At 47.4% G+C, this 18,498-nt stretch overlaps 1 protein-coding gene across 1 annotated transcript in view; it reads left to right on the top strand.

Moving 5' to 3' along the window:
• Window positions 1-18,498, top strand: part of LAMB4 (laminin subunit beta 4) — a 790,532-nt gene that overhangs the window by 589,047 nt on the left and 182,987 nt on the right. Inside the window, exons 23-25 of the mRNA XM_086967212.1 lie at window positions 9,631-9,855; window positions 11,072-11,298; window positions 17,142-17,238. Of these exons, the coding sequence (XP_086823338.1) occupies window positions 9,631-9,855; window positions 11,072-11,298; window positions 17,142-17,238 (549 nt within the window). The remainder of the gene's footprint in view (window positions 1-9,630; window positions 9,856-11,071; window positions 11,299-17,141; window positions 17,239-18,498) is intronic.

Raw genomic sequence — 18,498 nt, 5'->3', positions numbered from 1 at the left:
CTCTGTTTCCGAGAGGCCTGGCCACGGGCGAGGGCGGCGATGACACCATTCCCGGCACCGCTGTGGCGACTCCTTCGGTGGGGGAACGATTGAAGAAGATGGGCCAACGATCCCTGGCACAGGCCACCCGGAGAAGATATGCTGCCCAGCTGACTACTTTCAGAGCAGTGATAGTGTCCTTAGGAGCAACAGCTTTGGGTCTGCGAGAACAGGTTGAGTCTTTTGTGGTATGGGCCAAGGAGACGGGCAGGACCCATTCATGGGTGTGCGGTCACTTGGCGGCTTTGAAGCATGACACCAGACTTAACGGGGCGGACGACCCCACTTGTTCCTTCAGGGTGAGGGCAGCACTCAAGGGGTGGGCGCGGGAGACTAGGTCAGCCGACAAGAGAGCTGGTATTGAATTCCCCGCATTGCAGCACATGATAGATACCCTGCTGATGGTCACCAATTCAACATTCGAAGCTCAACTTTTTTCTACGGCTTTCTGCCTGGCGTTTTTTGGCGCCTTTAGGGTGAGCGAGTTAGTGGCCAAAGCTAAGACAGACAGATCAGGGGCAGCGTTGGATATGCTGGACGTCTGTGCAAAGGATGCCCTGGTGCTTCGCATCCGCAAATCCAAGACTGATCAGGCCGGGAGGGGCACAACAATAGTGCTTCAGGCGTTGGGGGACCCCAGATACTGTCCGGTTGCCACGGTCAGGGAATACTTGAAGATCAGGCCACTCTTAGCTGGGCACTTCCTCATACATGCTGATGGGTCACCACTAACCAGGTTCCAGCTGGAACACATCATGGGGGCAGCTTTGGCCAAGGCGGGTCTTTCAGGAGCGGGTCAGAAATTCTCAAGCCACTCTTTTAGGATTGGAGCGGCCACGGCGGCATTTAAGGGAGGGATGGGGGCAGAAGGAGTCAAGAGGGTAGGACGATGGTCATCCACCTGTTTCCAGCGCTACATCCGCCCCTAGGAATGGCACCAGTTGTTGGGTGGGCAGTACTGTATGTCACCAAATATATGTGTGATATGTAATTATGCCTGATGGTTGCTGCCACGACTTTTCAGGGAACTATGTGCAGTGTATACCTTTCAACCAAGTTTTCGGCCACGTCTTTCCAGTAAACTGTGTGCAGTGTGAACTATTAAACCACGTGTGTTAACTATACGGTGTCCTTCCCCCCTTTTTGTTGAACAATCTTTTGTCTTCTTTCCAGCGGACTGTTGCATGTGGGTGATGGGACATTCTTATGTTCCCAGGTTGCAACAATGGGCGGCACTCAAGAAGTGGACCTGGGTTTTCGCACGGACGCAGATCGTATGGTTAGGCCTTCCTGGAATGAAATGGGGCAACTTGAAGTCCAAGCTAGACCAATACCTTGCCTTAAGGGGTGGCCCCCCCAATGTCCTCATCATCCACCTGGGAGGGAACGATCTAGTCACACTGGGGAGGAGGGCCCTGATTCAGGTCATGCAGAGGGACTTAGTAGCAGTGAGCAACAGGTTAGGAGCTGCTGAACTTCTGTGGTCAGAAATTGTCCCTCGCAGAGAATGGAGGGGAGCTAGATCACCAGCAGCGATAGAGCATTCCCGCAGGAGGGTCAACAGATCCACGCAGAAGTTTATGGAAAGGAGAGGCCTGGGTTTCATTAGGCATGCACTCATACAGGAAAAAACCAAAGGGTACTATGATAAAGACGGGGTACACTTGTCTGAATTAGGAATGGATATGTTCCTCCTGGACGTACAAGAGGCACTAACACCGACAGGATGTAAGTAGCGTAGTGGGTGGGGGGCTCTGTCATCGACTGGGGCCTCCTCCAGAGCTGTGGCGGAGTACAGGGCGATCTGGAGGCAGACAGGTACAGTAAGGGTACCTCTGCGGCAGAATGGTACAGTAAGGGTACCTCTGCCTGGCACAGTCAGGGTGCCTGAGCCAAGGACCAGGAGCCGCAGGAGGTTCTGGGAAACCGCGACGGCGCCCCGTTAGTCCTTCGGGCGGTCGGGGGGCCTGAACCGACCGGGGGTGTGCCACACCGCTCCGCCCTGACTGGGGGGGGTGGGAGTATAATGAAGATGGCAATGTGCTGCATCGTCAGAGCATCGACTCACCGTGCAAGACGGCTCTTTAGGCATGCGGGACAGCGAGGGGCTGCCTGCTTTGGATCGCCCGTAAGATGACCCACCTAAACGTCATACGTTTGTTGTATGAAAATAAACCTGCAGCAGTTCTTTCCCATACTACGTGTCCAGAGTATCATTTGGGTTGGAATTGTGTTATGTGTAAGCGGGCGGGAGTGAATGACGGTGTGGGCACTAAGCAATTCTGGTATTTTACTGACCTCTGCTGGTCGTTTTCTATTAAGACAGTTAAATAGAGGCAGTTAAATAGAAACAAAAATGTCCCTAAGCGGAAGCTGACAAATCCTAGGGCTGATCTCCAGAGCCGACAAAGTCCGTACACATGTAAGTATATACTAAAGTATATACAAGAGGTCTCGAATGCTCGACCTGAAAAAGAAAAAGTAAACTTAACCTGCTGCTAGCCAGCATGGCGTTGTGCTCTTCCACACAGCTGCAGGCAAGCAAAGGCTCCCAGCCTGCCCTGAGGCCAATCCTGAGAAGCTCCTCTCACATGAGAGCAGCTTCAGGATTGGCTTGAGCTCCGATGATGTGCGCTCCAGGACAGACTGGGAGTCTATGCCTGCTCTCTCCAACTACCCCTGCTGTACATGTGGTTTTTGACTAGGCTAAGACTGCTGGCCAAAAACCATATACGCAGTGTAGGTAGAGCCCACCTCTCCCCTCCATCCGATCATAACCCGGCTCTGCCCCAAGCTACATAAAACGATAATAAAAAGGGTTTTAAACCCCTGTTATGATTGTTTTCTTTTTGCATTTTTTAAAGTGCTGGCAGGGGGGGCGAGGCTCCTCCACCAAAGCCCTGCTGCCTATTGTAAAACACAAACAAACATGCATCCCATTGTCAGACCTGCCAACTCATGCAGTGCCACCGTGTGTCCCATGTACTAACTCCCTTCACATGGTCACCGAGTGAAGAGCCAAAATCACATGGAGGAAGAGAAAACGAGCTGGCAGGGGGGGCGAGGCTCCTCCACCAAAGCCCTGCTGCCTATTGTAAAACACAAACAAACATGCATCCCATTGTCAGACCTGCCAACTCATGCAGTGCCACCGTGTGTCCCATGTACTAACTCCCTTCACATGGTCACCGAGTGAAGAGCCAAAATCATATGGAGGAAGAGAAAACGAGCTGGAATCTACTGCATCAAGCGGCTTTCCAGTTTATCTTTGGAAGTTTGAGGAGCCATTGTCCTCCAAGTGTTGTTAAAACACCTTGACAACCCTTTTTTTTTAGGGGTTAGGGGCTTGGTAAGGGGAAATGTGGCTGCCGGCAAGAGGACTGTCCTCTCCGAGGACCCATCCCCTCCTCACACTAAAATAAATGTATACATTTGCATTTCTGCATTGACGACCCTCTTTGAAAACCGGCACATGAGACAAGTTTTAAAAAATCTGGAGGGACAACTGGAGAAAACCCTGGAGTGTCCCCGGAAATCCGGGACATCTGGTCACCCCACGTGAGATCCTATCGCATGCACATCCCAAGCAATACACGCCCACTATCAAAAAGACCCAAACACACTCCATTTACGTAGTAAAATTGATAGAGAAATTCAAGGGCAGCTTTAAGAAGCGATAAACTTGCATGTATCTATCCTCCACATTTGGAATTTTCAAGTTATGATCACTGAAGTGCCATGTATTCGTGTTATATTACAGTAGGCGTACTAGAGGACTCCAGTGCAATTTTCCATATAATGATATCAAAGGTTTGTCTGTTTTGTTAGTACTCTGCAGCGACCTCTTAACTACTTGACTGCACATAAAAACAACAAATTAACTAGATACACCTTTGTCACCAGATGATGTGTCTGTCTAACACAGGTATTGGCATGCATTGTCTATATTGTAGCCCACTATAGTGCAGAGAGGTTCTCTCTCATCACTGTCACTGTCCAAACTGACCCGTTTCCTTCTACCCCTAGCTACTTCTGTCTTCGACTCTACAGGAGTGTGCATCAGTCCAAAACGTAGGGTTACCATACAATAAGAGGCATTTCCTCGTAGTATTTAAGAAGTTGGACATGTACTTTTAACTTTTACATATTCTGGTAGTAAATAAACCCTAAATTAGTTTTTCACTACTGCAAGTCCTGCCTCTTCCATAGGATAACATTGAGTTACCTTATTATATTTAATAAGGGACAGCTTTCAAAATGGGAACAGGTAGGGATATCAGGTTTGATGTCTAAAGAATTGTAATTAAAAACTATTGTTGATTTTGCTCTGGTTTAATCAGACGGCATCCCCTCCATCTAGCCTTTGGTGGCCTTGAATTGAATCTCCCACGAATACCAATTGCGTCTGCTAGAAATTTAGGAATTAGGTTTGATCTCTCTTTTGTGACCCAAATCCTGCATATTTCTTCATCCTGTTTTGTAAAGTTGAGATCTGTCAAAAAGCTATTGCGTTTTCTCCCAGAGAGGACCCGAAAGGTCATTGTCCATGCGTTTGTGACCTCGCATTTGGATTATGACAATAGTTTACATCTGGGGCTTCCAGCTTTTTTGATTCATAGATTACAAATAATACAGAATGTGGCAGCTAGGCTCATTTGTCGGTGCCTTTTTGCCATCACACCTCCCCCCACGTGAGGCAACTTCATTGGCTTTGGTTACCAAGAGGATCGAGTTTAAAGCCCTGACTTGTGCCTTCAGAGCCTCAAGGGGCATAGGGCCTAACTATCTCAGGAATAGGCTTAGCATGTACCAGCAGAAGCAAGTCTTGAGATATAACCACCGCGACTCCTTCACACTCCAAGGTTTGCCAAAGCACGACGTGTTGGCAGGCCATTCTCTGTACGGACGACTAAGTGCTTGAATTACCGGCCTACCCACATACGCATTGCCGAGACGGAACAGGGATTAAGGAAAGATCTAAAAACATGGCTCTTCAGTCAAGCTTAGATTGTGCTGACCAGTCTATTCTTCAGTCTTGCTTTGAGCGCCAGGACGCCTCAACTGATGTAGCTGTGTGCTGTACAAAAAGCTTTGATTGATTGATTGAATAGTAAATTCGGATATTAAGTCACCATTCCGAAAATGCCACTTTTAGAAAGGTTGCATTTTCTTGTCCCAGCCATTTGGTGCCTGCAGCCTCTATCTTGGTTCACATAACTAGGTGTAGCTGGTAGTTGGTCTTTGTGTATTACTCCCACAGAGAGTGATACAAAGCGGAAATAGGTGACTTGATTGAGGCCGGAAATGTCACATACCACACTTGCACATTACAAAGACTCTGCCTCAGCACACTCACACAGGGTATCACACTAGTCTTTTGTGCCGCCAGACAAGCTGGGGCCAGGACAGAGAGGCGGGAAATTCAAGCACCTCTGGAGGTGGAACTCTCTTGAACCTTCTCCTACTCCAAAGCTGGCACAAAATAGTGGACCTTCTGACCCAATTCTTCAGTACTCCTCTGGACTTGTGGAAGACTCCAAAGGATGGCTGTGCTGCTCTGCTCCAAGAAGGACTGCTACTCTGCTGCCCTTTCTTCTCTCCTGTCCTGCTGCTTGAGTGGAGGGGACTGGATCAGTATCAGTACCGCCAGAATGACTCCCAGGGCTAGTTGGCTGGCCTCCTGATGAGAGCCTCCGGGACAGAAAGGCTCTAGGCATCGTGAGCCCTGCACCTGGACTCTGCCTGCTGTGAGTCCTAACCCCCCAAGTGGTCACACCCTGGATGCTTGGAAGTGGGTATAAAGGAGCTCTGCCAGCCCAACTGGGGTCCCCATCGGAACTGACACAAAGCCCCTCACAGCTTCACAGAACAGCTGCCAGCCTCATTGGAATTTATTTATTTATTTATTTTATAGCACTTATAAGGCACACAGCTACCCACAAAGGGTTTCCCGGCGCCGGACCAACAAGACACAAAATACCACTGGAGAGAGAACAGTCAAAGCATTTATTTGTTGAACAGCCAAGTTTTTACGCTTTTTCTGAAATTCATATAGCTTTCCTCCTTGCGTATATGAATAGGCAATGAGTTCCACAGCGTTGGGCCCAGGTAGGAAAAGGATCTCCCGCCAATTCTGGCCCGTTTGAACCCTGGTACCACAAAGTTCGCAGCTGTGCCTGAACGAAGACTGCGATTTGGGAGGTAGGGCTTAGCAAGGGCCTGTAGATATTTGGGGGCAGTGCCAGCTTTGATTTTAAATAGGTAATTCAGGGCTTTGAAACGAATTTGGTTTTCAACCCTGAGCCAATGCAGGTCCCTGAGATGTTTGGTGATCCTAGCGGATCTAGGGATTTTGCAGAGCAGTCTGGCCGCAGCGTTCTGCACTAGTTGCAGACGTTTTATCACTGCCTTGTTTGAGCCCAGGTATAAGATGTTACCGTAGTCAAGCCGAGATGTCACTAAGGCATTGACCACGGTCTTCTGGGTGGTAGATGGCAACATCCAGACTATTTTGCGTAACCATTTAAGAATGGTAAAACATATACCTGCCACTTTGTTTGCTTGCTGAGTCATAGATAGACTGTCATCAATGATGACCCCAAGGTTTCTAACCTGGGAGGCTGTAGGTGGAAGTTTACCTAGTGACGATGGCCAATGGGAATCGTTCCAGAGATCTTTACTATTCCCTAACAGGAGGACCTCTGTTTTATCTCCATTTAATTTAAGGTGGTTAGCTGACATCCAACTAAATATTTCTTGAAGGCCTACTTTTAATGCAGATGGGACAGACAAGTCGGATTTGGAGAGTGAAAACAGGATTTGCGAGTCATCTGCATAGGTCATTAAACTAAGACCAAATATTTCTGCGAGATTGGTCAGTGGTCGTAGGTACAAATTAAAAAACAGAGGGCTCAGAATTGATCCCTGTGGCACACCATGAGGAGAGTGGAATACCTCAGAGCATGCCTCCGAAGAGGAGATCTGGAAAGTGCGGAGGGATAAGTAAGATTTAATCCATTTCAGAGCTTTGCCTTCGACACCATTCTCCCCCAGCCTGCCAAGCAGTATGGAGTGAGAAATGGTGTCGAAAGCCGCACTAAGATCTAACAAGACCAGTGCTACTATTTGGCCATCATCCATAAGCTCCCTGATCTTTTCTGTGACCCCGAGCAGGGCCGTCTCGATGGAAAAACCACTCCTAAACCCAGATTGGGACGAATGCAGGAGCTCATTGTTTTCCACATAAGTTGAAAGTGCCTTATGGATATGCCTCTCTAAAATTTTTGAAAAGGCAGGCAGTAATGAAATTGGACGGTATACACCTGTTACAACGCAACTTTTACAACTACCTACTGTTACAACGCAACTTTTACAACGCATACCATTACAACGCATTGCGCTGGGGGGCGCTCTAGGATAGGGAATAAGTATAATTTACTATCCAACACCTTCCCTAGTGTCCACGGGGACTGGAGTTAGAATAGTAAATTATACTTACCACTATCCAGCACCTCAAAGCGCTATGCGTTGTAATGGTATGCGTTGTAATGGTCGCGTTGTAACAGTAGGTAGTCGTAATGGTATGCGTTGTAACATGGTACATCCATCGGACGATAGTTGGCCAATATCATAGGGTCTGCGCCTGGTTTTTTAAGTAGAGGGCTGACCATAGCATGTTTGCATAGGGCAGGAACTGTGGCTTGCTCTATGGAGGCATTCAGTATCTCTGCTATGGAAGTCAAAGCAGCATCCTCTAATTTGTTTATAATACTGATAGGAATAGGGTCCCGTGGGGAACCCGATTTGATCGATTTTAGTAGTTCCTTCAGTGTGTCCAATTTCATGGGAGGCCAGGCTTCAAGATGACACTTTCCTCTAGGGACTTGGGAGGTGTTTCCTTGCTTGTCTGTGATCATGCTGTCATTTTTGATATTAGAGACAATGTTCTCAATCTTATTAGTGAAAAAAGAAGCCAAGTCCTGGCATTGCTGGGTATTGAGGGGGGTAGGTTCTGCTTCTAGAGTTCTCACCAGCTAACTCTTTTACCGTGTTAAAGAGAGTCTGGGATTTGTTTACGGCCATGTTAATAGTATTGGTGACATAGCATGCTTTGGCTTTCATGCATGCTGAATGGTAACTATTTCTGGCCTTTCGGTAAACTTCTTTTTGGTAAAGGTCGTAATTTTTTCGCCACTGCCTCTCTAGAGTCTTGCAGGTAGATTTTTCTTTCTTCAGAGCTTCTGTGAACCAGGGGGCGGGAGGGCGATGTACTTTCCCTTTGCAACGGGCTAAGGGCAGGCAAGTGTCAACAGCGCCAGTTAACCACGTTTGTGTCGACTCTGCAACGCTATCCATATCTCCATCTAAACATGGGTGATCTTCCTTCAAAGCATTGTTGAGATCCTCCAAGTTTAGGGATTTCCAGTTTCTTCTAAAAGATTCTGAAGGGGTCGTAACTGGACCTTTTTTGGGTTTAAGTGAAATAGCGAAACTTTGTAGGAAATGATCTGACCAATTGGCGCCAAGTGACATAAAGCCCCACAAAGCCTTGTTACACAGCTGCCAGCTTCATCAAGACCGATGCAGAGTGACGTGAAGCCCGGCCTCATAGCTGGCTGCTTCATCGGTACCAAAGCAAACTACACAAAGCCCCACCAAGCTTCGATACGCAGCACACCAGAAGTGACTCAGAGCAACGCAAAGCCTCGCCGCACAGCTTCAGCTTCACTGAAACTAACGCCAGAATATGTGAAGACTTGCAAACCAACACCGCATAGACCACACTTCAAGAACATAAGGTACTTTGTTCAATGGGCCTAACCTGGTCCCTGTATTTGCCATGCGCTTCATCGCAGTCGGCCTTGACTGACCAGATAACCACAGTTATTGCTGTGTGCTTTTAAACCCTCTTTTTTATCTAAATCTTTAAAAAAATTATAGCTCTGGTTCTGCTCGTTTTGGTGTCAAATCATTTATTAAAATGTACTCTACCTTTCTAAATTGGTGTGGGATTTTTTTGTATTGTGTTTTCACATACTACTGTTTGAAGTGCTGAATAAATATTTTACAAATGGCCATTAAGTTAGGCCTGACTGATTTGTGCCAAACTACCATAGGGTTGAACACAGGTTAATTTGGGGTTTGCTGTGTTTCACCATGACAAGAGTTGTGGTTGATGCTTGAGTAGGGTTTCAACCCCCCACCCACCACCCACCACCAATCAGTAACCCAATTTACTACTGCCAGGTTAAAATAGATATGTTCTAAATTAAATAAAATGTTTTGATGCTACTGAGCTTTCATTTTCAATCACACATACCCCTCTCGCTAGCAACCTTTAGGTCTGCTAACAGCCCTATTTAGCCTATTCAGAGGACTCGTCGTTCAACAAGATCGAATGACAGGGTTTTGTTGTTTCTTCTTTACCTGTCTAATCCCCACCTCGTTGTTTCACAAGTGATGGAACCTCCAAAGTCTCCTCTCTCAATCCTGGGCCACAAATGTTCTTTGGGGCCCACGCCTTTAGGCCCAGCACTTGCTATCATATAATTTTTTATTCCTTTTTGTTGTTGTTGTTTTTGTTTTCCTTAGGCAACCAGTGCGATGAGTGCCCTCCTGGGTTTTTTGGAAACGTCAGACAGAAAGGAGAAAAGTGTGCCCCATGTTCTTGTAACAACAACATTGACGTCACAGACCCGGCCTCCTGTGACAGGGTCACCGGGGAGTGCTTGAACTGCCTTCACAACACGCATGGGCCCAGCTGCCAGTTCTGCAGGCCTGGCTACTTCGGATCGGCCCTCGAGCGGAACTGTAAGAGTAAGTGCAGAGCAGTCTCCTGCCATTGGCAGGCCCTGGGCACCAGAACAGTGTCAGGAGAAACAAAAACACCCGATGCTGCCTTCTTGCTGATGCTTGTCTCGTTGTATGCAAATGTATGTTTATTAATTATGATTAGAAAGGATTGAATGTCGCATCTTTGGGAGGTTTAGCTAGTGAGGCATTTGGAGAGCGGCAGTCAAAACCATTTCAGAGGGGGCACTCCTTGATGACCATACTGGAGTTAGAGGGGTGACTGTCCAGTCTCCTGGGAGTCACTTCTGGTTACTAGTATTACATGTTGGTAAAGCTTTGATTTGAAGTAATCCGTGCAAACATCTTCATTAAGTGCAGACGGGAAAGCCCGGGCGCTCGTATTTAACAAACTGGTGGGTAGTGTTAGTGGTCAATTATTTATTTATTTATTCATACATCCATTTATTTATCCAATTAGATTAAATGGGGCTCAGAGCCTGTTATCCAGCTGAGCAGATGACAAGAGGTAGGCATAGGTCTGTTTGATATGGCTGAAGGGCATTCCAGGAGTAGAACTGTGTGCCACCGGGCGAACACGTATGTATTCCATCCGAATCTTGAACCTTCATCTCCCTTTTACCATCTGCACATGGGGGATTTTGCTGCCCTAATCTCACTGGACAGACAAAGTCCCAACAAGATTCTAGTTGTAAAACTCACTGCCTTTGGAGTGTTTTCACAGGGAGCCCAGTGTTGGGGGTGTTGCAGTAATCCAGGATGGGTGTTACTAATGCAAGCATCAGGTTGAATTAATTAGATGTTTGTAGTTCTGGAAAGATATCTCATAATAAATGCTAAAAAAAAAGTATTCCCAAAAATCCAATTTGAACCTCTGAAGGTCTCTACAAAGGGCGGGAAGTGAAGTTTGTTTCAGAAGGGCTTCTGAGTGCCCTCAGTGCATAATTCCTTGGCTCTAGCCTGTGTTCAGTGCTTTGTTGATGCCCAATTAGGCCTGTACTCTACAGCCACCAATGCATGCATGCATTCATACATACAAGAGCAGGTAATGGTCAGAGGCCTCTGAACGAGCTTCTCAACAGAAGCCGATGAGTAATTGAGAAGAGGGGCATGCCAACACGAGAAGTCACTCAAAGCTGTATTTCTCCTTGAATAAAACTTGAAGTTTCACATCAACAAATTATTGAAAATCATGCCTGACTGTGTTTTTACTTCTTTTAAGGATGTACTTGCAACTCTGTGGGGATCAACCCTATCGAGTGTCCTCCAGATGAAGGCTACGAGCAGTGTGTCTGTGACCAAGAAACTGGCCAATGTCCATGTTTACCCAACGTGATCGGCATAAACTGTGACCAGTGTGCCCCTGGAACATGGAACATGGCCAGAGGAGAGGGCTGCCAGTTCTGCGACTGTGACCCCAACACTTCTGAAGGCAATGAATGCAATCAGGCAAGATATCCAAAAGCATAACCACTGTCACCATACAGGCTCACGTGGTTCCAGGAAGTACCAATGTTTTTTTTATAAGCCAAAGAATTTAACTTGATCCTTTTCAATGCACCTCTTGAATCTCTTGAATGTAGAAAGTTCAATACATTTATTGTGTATTATTGATTATAATGAGGCCCGTCACCAGAAATTATATTTCCTTGCTACCACAGTAGCAGCTCTCTGAATCTGTGAGACACTGGCACAAATAGTCATCTGCATGCCAGTCATCTTAAGGCCCAAATTACCTCTTCATGGGCACAAGATCACAATCGTGGCACTAGAATCAGTATGCCAGTGGCAATGCCATGCTCTTTGTGGTTAAGCCCTGCCCTTTCCCCTCTAGTGTTTGGAAATTAGAATGTGTTTCTTTAAAAGCTGTAGCTGGCTACCACAACATGAGCGTGCCATTCTTAAGGCCCGGTTCACAAAGGGCCTCTGCACTCAAGGCAAATGCCCCGCAGTCGTAGTGGGGGCCCGCACTTGTGGCGGGACCTCCGCAATTAGAAACTGCAATGCTGGGGTCCTGCCACGACTGTGGGCCTATGCCATGAGTGCGGTGGCCCTTTGTGAATTGGGCCCTGTGAGTGCAAGAAATCATTCACATCATGCACAAGCACTCTGCAGACCCTGGCCATGGCATGTACGATGTAGGTCTTTGGTTTTCTTGTAGCTCTGTACTTTAAATGTTCCTGTTTTTTAAATTACTGCACTCATGGAGCGGATGTTGATTGTCTCATTAGCTCATTGTTCTGTCTGCATTAGTTGTATGGATCACTGATGGGCTGAATAAATACATCAAACCATTATTGACCCCTAGTAGGTCAGCTTGTAAGGCAGGGGTGGCTCCTCCGCTAAGATGGAGGAGCGTCATCCCAATGCCTTTCAGCACAGCAAAAACGGAAAAATCAAATAATAATAACACAATTATATAATTTTTATTTTTCAGTGCTGAGACAGTTTTGTGTGGCGTAGCTGGGCAGTACAGTGGTGAGAAGTGGTGGCACTCTCCAAAGTGCGCATGAATGTTTGGCTGGTCAAACCTTAATTTGCACTTTGCAGGTTCTCCACCCAGGCTGCATTAGTGGGTGGACACCATCCACCGCGTGTACCCCCGACGTGTGCCATGTGTGATCCTACCTGTATAGACAGGCTTCATGCTCTAAGCAGGGGCATTTATGTTCAAATGGCAATTTTACTCCAGTTGTCTGGTATCTTCGGATTCTGTTTGCTCCAAAAGAGCTTTGACAAGTCAGCGTTGGGCTTCGTGCACATTTTTTTGGGTCAACTCCCAACCTAGAGGGGGTATTCAACTCCGCTTCTTCTGGTCCGGTCACAGTGGCGTACTGGGGGGCACGGGGGCAGTGGGTGGGCTGTCCCCCCTGGCGGCACTTTTTGGGGGGGGCTGCCCAAAGGTGAGCAAGTTGTCTGTCGACTACCACCCTCCCCCACCAGAGATCAAGTGGTATGTCAACCACCACCCCCACCCGGAACAAGTCACCTGTCGAACGTCCCCCTCCCACCCCACCCCCACTCTTACCTCAACCGAGCAGTAAACTCCGGCAGGACTGGACTGGGAACACAAACCAACTCTGCCAATTGAGTTTGACCGGCCGCAGGGGGGTGGGTGGGAGGGGGTGTTTGCGCGTGGAAAACACTGCTGCTGCTTTTGGTACAGGGGGCGATATTGCAGCACGGCTGCAAAACCGGCTCCCTGTATCAAAAACGGACCCCACCAGTCCAAAACCAGAGCCCACTCTTCTGGCCCACTGGGAAAACTCCTGGTGCCTTCTACAGCCAGTCCGGCCCTGAACCCCGGGCGGCAAATATACGTCTAGCTGCGCTACTATCAGGCCACAGCAGCAAGATGCACCAGAGTCCTGAAATGGCCCCTGGTAATAAGGAAGAAAATGACTGGCAAGAGTCCTGTATCCGAGCAATGTCCCCCTTACGTGGGTGTGTGGCATTTACTCAGAGTTAGTAGAAGTGTAAAACCCTTGTCCCCTGAGGTTGAGTATTTATCCCACTTTGGAGGCACAGGCAGAGAAATCAAAAGAGCAAGATTTCTTTAAATTCCAGATTCTTCTTCCAGCTCAGAGAAAGTGAATCATCTTCTTTATCCTGCTTTTTGCAGACTTCAGGAAAGCAGGTAGCCAGGGGTCAGTATAGTCACAAGTCATGTTGATTTCAGAAAAAAGTAGCTTTGCGTTAGAGACTTTTGATAGCCATGCTGCAGCCAGGAACACTGGAAAGGGAGGAAGAGTGGGTTTAAACTGGGTGTAAAGAAACCTGTTCCACGAGGAATGCATGAGATAGTCAAACCAGCAACTGCAGTATCTGAACAAATATAGGCAAAACCAATATGTATCACCTATGCGAAAGCTACTGGCTTTGCCAATGTCATTTTGGCTATGTTGTACAGAAGTGTGGCACTGGGGCATGGATATAAATAAAGTTAGAAACAAAACTCTATGATGGGCCAGCACTGGCCTTGTCATAGCACTTTTTCCCCCTTATGGCTGGTAGGCAACACGGACAACGGGAGGGAGGATGGGAACAGGCAACACAGATAACGGGAGCATTGCATTGGCAAAAAGTATTTTAGGTAAACAGCGTCAGTGGTAGTCCATGTATACATTTCATATTTTACTTCATGTTGCATTCCATAAGAGTATTTGCTTTTCAAATGTCCTGCTGTGTTTTTTTCATGCAACATTAGGACTCGTGTATGGTGTCTACTGTGAACTGTAGGTGTTCTGTAGTGCCTTGAAAATGTAAGTGAGGAGTTTGAATTGTGCTCTCTTGTGTATTGGAAGCCCGTTGAGCTCCTTCATATGTGGTGTGATGTGAATGCAGCATGGGAGATTAAGAGTGATTCTGGCTGCTGCGGTACGAATGGTCTGTAGCTTTCTGGTGAATTGTTGCTGACCTTGGCATAGAGGCAGTGATGGCATTGACTAGCATTTGCCGTGGATGACAATCCAAATTTGGCATGGTTGTAGGGGTGGGTGTTGGTCCTTGCTCTGTTGGCCACCCAGTGGAGTTGCACGGTGAAGGGCTTTTCCGAAGATCACGATTGCGATCATTGTGGTGTTCGGCTTTAGACAATTGTTCTTCATCCAAGGGGTGATTTACCTATCAGAAAACTTGTTTTAACAGCCTCCTTAATGTCCAGTCACTTTCTTGCCCTGTTGGCCCTTCCAGAGAAGAGACATTGTCATTGATGAGCAGTGTTCAGTTGACTCACTCTGATTGCAGTGGTCTCTGTCTGTCCTGACTATGAAGCGTGGCACTGCGTGGGGATCTGTGAGTGAATATTAGCGCTACAGACACATGGATGATAGGGATGGTCTCAGTGTTATTTTGTGGCCCCTTCCGCGGGCTTCTAAGTTCACAACAAGTCGCAGAGAATAATAAACATAATTGTTAACACTCCTGTTACCCATGGCTGACCTTTCCGTGTGTTTCCCTTACATTATCTTAAGTTCTGTAACTGCACGGTCACATAGGTGCAGCTGCATTGTATGTGCCTCGCAAAGATCCCTCACACGCGCGGTGTGGGAAGGAAAGCCCCCTGGAGAAGGGCTGGTTGCTGCCTGTGAAGCCCTCAAAAGGATGGCCCTTGGCTGGAGAACCCTGCTGGTCCTTTGTGGCAGAGCGGACTTCCAACAAAGCTTGGAAGCTGCGTTTATTAACTTCCCCGCATGCTTGTTTTTTATCCCCAGGGCCTCCTTAACAAGCTAAGGGTTTTTTCGGTAGCCACCGTAGAAAATCGAGCTGCATCAAGGCCCAGACAAGCAGATTCCGGTCTTTTGTTGGTGCCGGCTCTCTTAACATTATCTACCCTCCTCCTATGTTAGTGAGACAAGTGTGTGAGTGTGTGGGGGCGTGCGTGCATTTTTGCACATTATCTACCCTCCTCCTATGTTAGTGAGACAAGTGTGTGAGTGTGTGGGGGCGTGAGTGCCTTCTTGCACATTATCTACCCGCCTCCTATATTCTGATGCTAACTTACTGAAATGCTGTTGGTGTCTGGTGCCTGTGCCTGTTCACACATAATCCACCCGACTCCTATTCCTATAATATTGTGCTTTCTAAGACAAATGCATGAGTTTATTTGTGTGCGTGCTTACACGTGATGTACCCTCCGCCTATGGTGCTAACTTAGAAACAGACACGTGTCCACCTGTGTCCATTTAAACATTATCCACCCTCTTCCGTCCACCTGTGCCCATTTAAACATTATCCACCCTCTTCCGTCCACCTGTGCCCATTTAAACATCATCCACCCTCTTCCGTCCACCTGTGTCCATTTAAACATTATCCACCCTCTTCCGTCCACCTGTATCCATTTAAACATCATCCACCCTCTTCCGTCCACCTGTGCCCATTTAAACATTATCCACCCTCTTCCATCCACCTCTGTCCATTTAAACATCATCCACCCTCTTCCGTCCACCTGTGCCCATTTAAACATTATCCACCCTCTTCCGTCCACCTGTGTCCATTTAAACATCATCCACCCTCTTCCGTCCACCTGTGTCCATTTAAACATTATCCCCCCTCTTCCGTCCACCTGTGTCCATTTAAACATTATCCACCCTCTTCCGTCCACCTGTATCCATTTAAACATCATCCACCCTCTTCCGTCCACCTGTGCCCATTTAAACATTATCCACCCTCTTCCATCCACCTCTGTCCATTTAAACATCATCCACCCTCTTCCGTCCACCTGTGCCCATTTAAACATTATCCACCCTCTTCCATCCACCTGTGTCCATTTAAACATCATCCACCCTCTTCCGTCCACCTGTGTCCATTTAAACATTATCCCCCCTCTTCCGTCCACCTGTGTCCATTTAAACATTATCCACCCTCTTCCGTCCACCTGTATCCATTTAAACATCATCCACCCTCTTCCGTCCACCTGTGCCCATTTAAACATTATCAACCCTCTTCCGTCCACCTGTGCCCATTTAAACATTATCCACCCTCTTCCGTCCACCTGTGCGCATTTAAACATTATCCACCCTCTTCTGTCCACCTGTATCCATTTAAACATCATCCACCCTCTTCCGTCCACCTGTGCCCATTTAAACATTATCCACCCTCTTCCGTCCACCTGTGTCCATTTAAACATCATCCACCCTCTTCCGTCCACCTGTGTCCATTTAAACATTATCCCCCCTCTTCCGTCCACCTGTGTCCATTTAAACATTATCCACCCTCTTCCGTCCACCTGTATCCATTTAAACATCATCCACCCTCTTCCGTCCACCTCTGTCCATTTAAACATCATCCACCCTCTTCCGTCCACCTGTGCCCATTTAAACATTATCCACCCTCTTCCGTCCACCTGTGCGCATTTAAACATCATCCACCCTCTTCCGTCCACCTGTGTCCATTTAAACATCATCCACGCTCTTCCTGCATTATCCCGCTTAGATAGAAAAATGCATGTGTCATTGCGTATGTTTCAGAGTGTGTGTGTTTTCTTCTGCATTATCTGCCCATCATATATATTAAGATGTTAACTTACAAAGACAAAATACACGTGTGTGTGTGCTGTTTGCACATTACCTGTCCTCCTCAATTGTGATGCTTAAAGAGAACATCCATGTGTGTGTGTCTGCTTACATACTATCCACCCGACTCGTATATCATGATGCTATCTTAAAGAAAAAATCATGTGTATGACAGTGCCTACTTACAAATTACTCTCTCCCTATATGATGCTAACTTAAAGAGAAAAATATGTGGGAACATGCAGAGGCTCTATTTTGATGCATGATTGTCAATTACAGTTCACAGGTGCGTGCCCCTGCAAAGCAGAGTACGGTGGTAGGAACTGTGACCAGTGTGCTGATAACTACTATGGAAATCCCACAGTGAAGTGCATCCGTAAGTACAATACTCCTGCCTTAACTTCACTTCCCTCTATCATAAAACCTAATTTTTGCCAGAAATGTACGTTTATGATCATGACCTTTTTGACGTTTGACAGGAATTCAGAAAGGGCGGTATTCTCCACGAATACGGAGCTCTGCAGCCCTAAATCCTTTTCAAGGAGTTAAAGTGGGTTATGTTTAAGTTAAACAAGTCGCAGACGGTGCAGGTAAGCGTGGTGGAGCAGGTAGGGTGGGGGGGGGGGGGTCGACAGCCAACAGAATTTGTTTTATTTAATTATTTCGTTTTACTTATTCTGTCGTTTGTCAACTTCCCCCTCCTCCCACCCTGCCTGCCCTGCCCTACCACTCTTACCTATGCCAGCCGCCACTGATGAAAGCCCTATATTGTGCCTCTATCGTCCTTGCACCGACAAACCGGGCCTGTGCCATGAGAAGCGCTTTCACTGTACATTATGGGCGGCCAACTGTTAAACCTCTTTTGTGCAAGATTGAGTAACCGTGGCATGTTTTCTGATTGTTCTCCCCTACAATTTCCTCTCCCACCTCCTCCCCCCACCCACCCTTCATAAGCTGTCCTTGTACTGTTTATATTGCAAATTACAATAAAAACACGTTTAAAAGAAAGAGGTTAAAGTGGGAGTTTAAAGTGGTTTGCCTGAAAAGTTTGGGAAGGCCCACAAACAAATCACTGGCTATTCTCAAACTCCTCTGCTTTCTCTCTCGTACCTCCATGGCAATGGTCGTAAATCTACCCCAACCCAAGGCTGGAATAACTCCCCTTCCAGGGGGGGGGGGTGAGCGGGGGGGGGGGGGGAATGTGTCACCACCTTATTTGCTAGGGGGTACTAAAAAGGCTTACTCCGCAGAGAAAATGATTTGACCTTTAAGAGAAAAAAAGAAAAAATGTCATATTCACCAGGATCCTATTCTTGCTGTGCGAAAGTAAAAATATACATGGCCGTCCCAGCAGTACACCTGAACAGGGGCGGCCTTAGGCATGTGCAAGCTGTGCGCCTGCACAGGTCCACCAAACCCCAGGGGCCACCACGCCAAAAAATATCCTTAATATAATAATCCTCTGAGGATGGATACACATTTGCTTGGTGGCCCCTGGCAGGGATTTGGGGACCTCTGGCTGTGTTCCACTTCCAAACACCGTGGCCCCCACGCTTCACTGGCCTCCGCGCTCCCCCCCACCCGGACCCCCTCTTCCGGGGGCACCCACCTACTCTCCCTGCCCAGGGCCGCCATG

This window comes from Lissotriton vulgaris, chromosome 1_1 (genome assembly GCF_964263255.1).
Source record: "Lissotriton vulgaris chromosome 1_1, aLisVul1.2, whole genome shotgun sequence".
In the NCBI taxonomy this organism is placed as follows: Eukaryota; Metazoa; Chordata; class Amphibia; order Caudata; family Salamandridae; genus Lissotriton; species Lissotriton vulgaris.
Note: the sequence above shows the minus strand (reverse complement) of the source record. Positions and strands in the feature narration are given on the sequence as shown.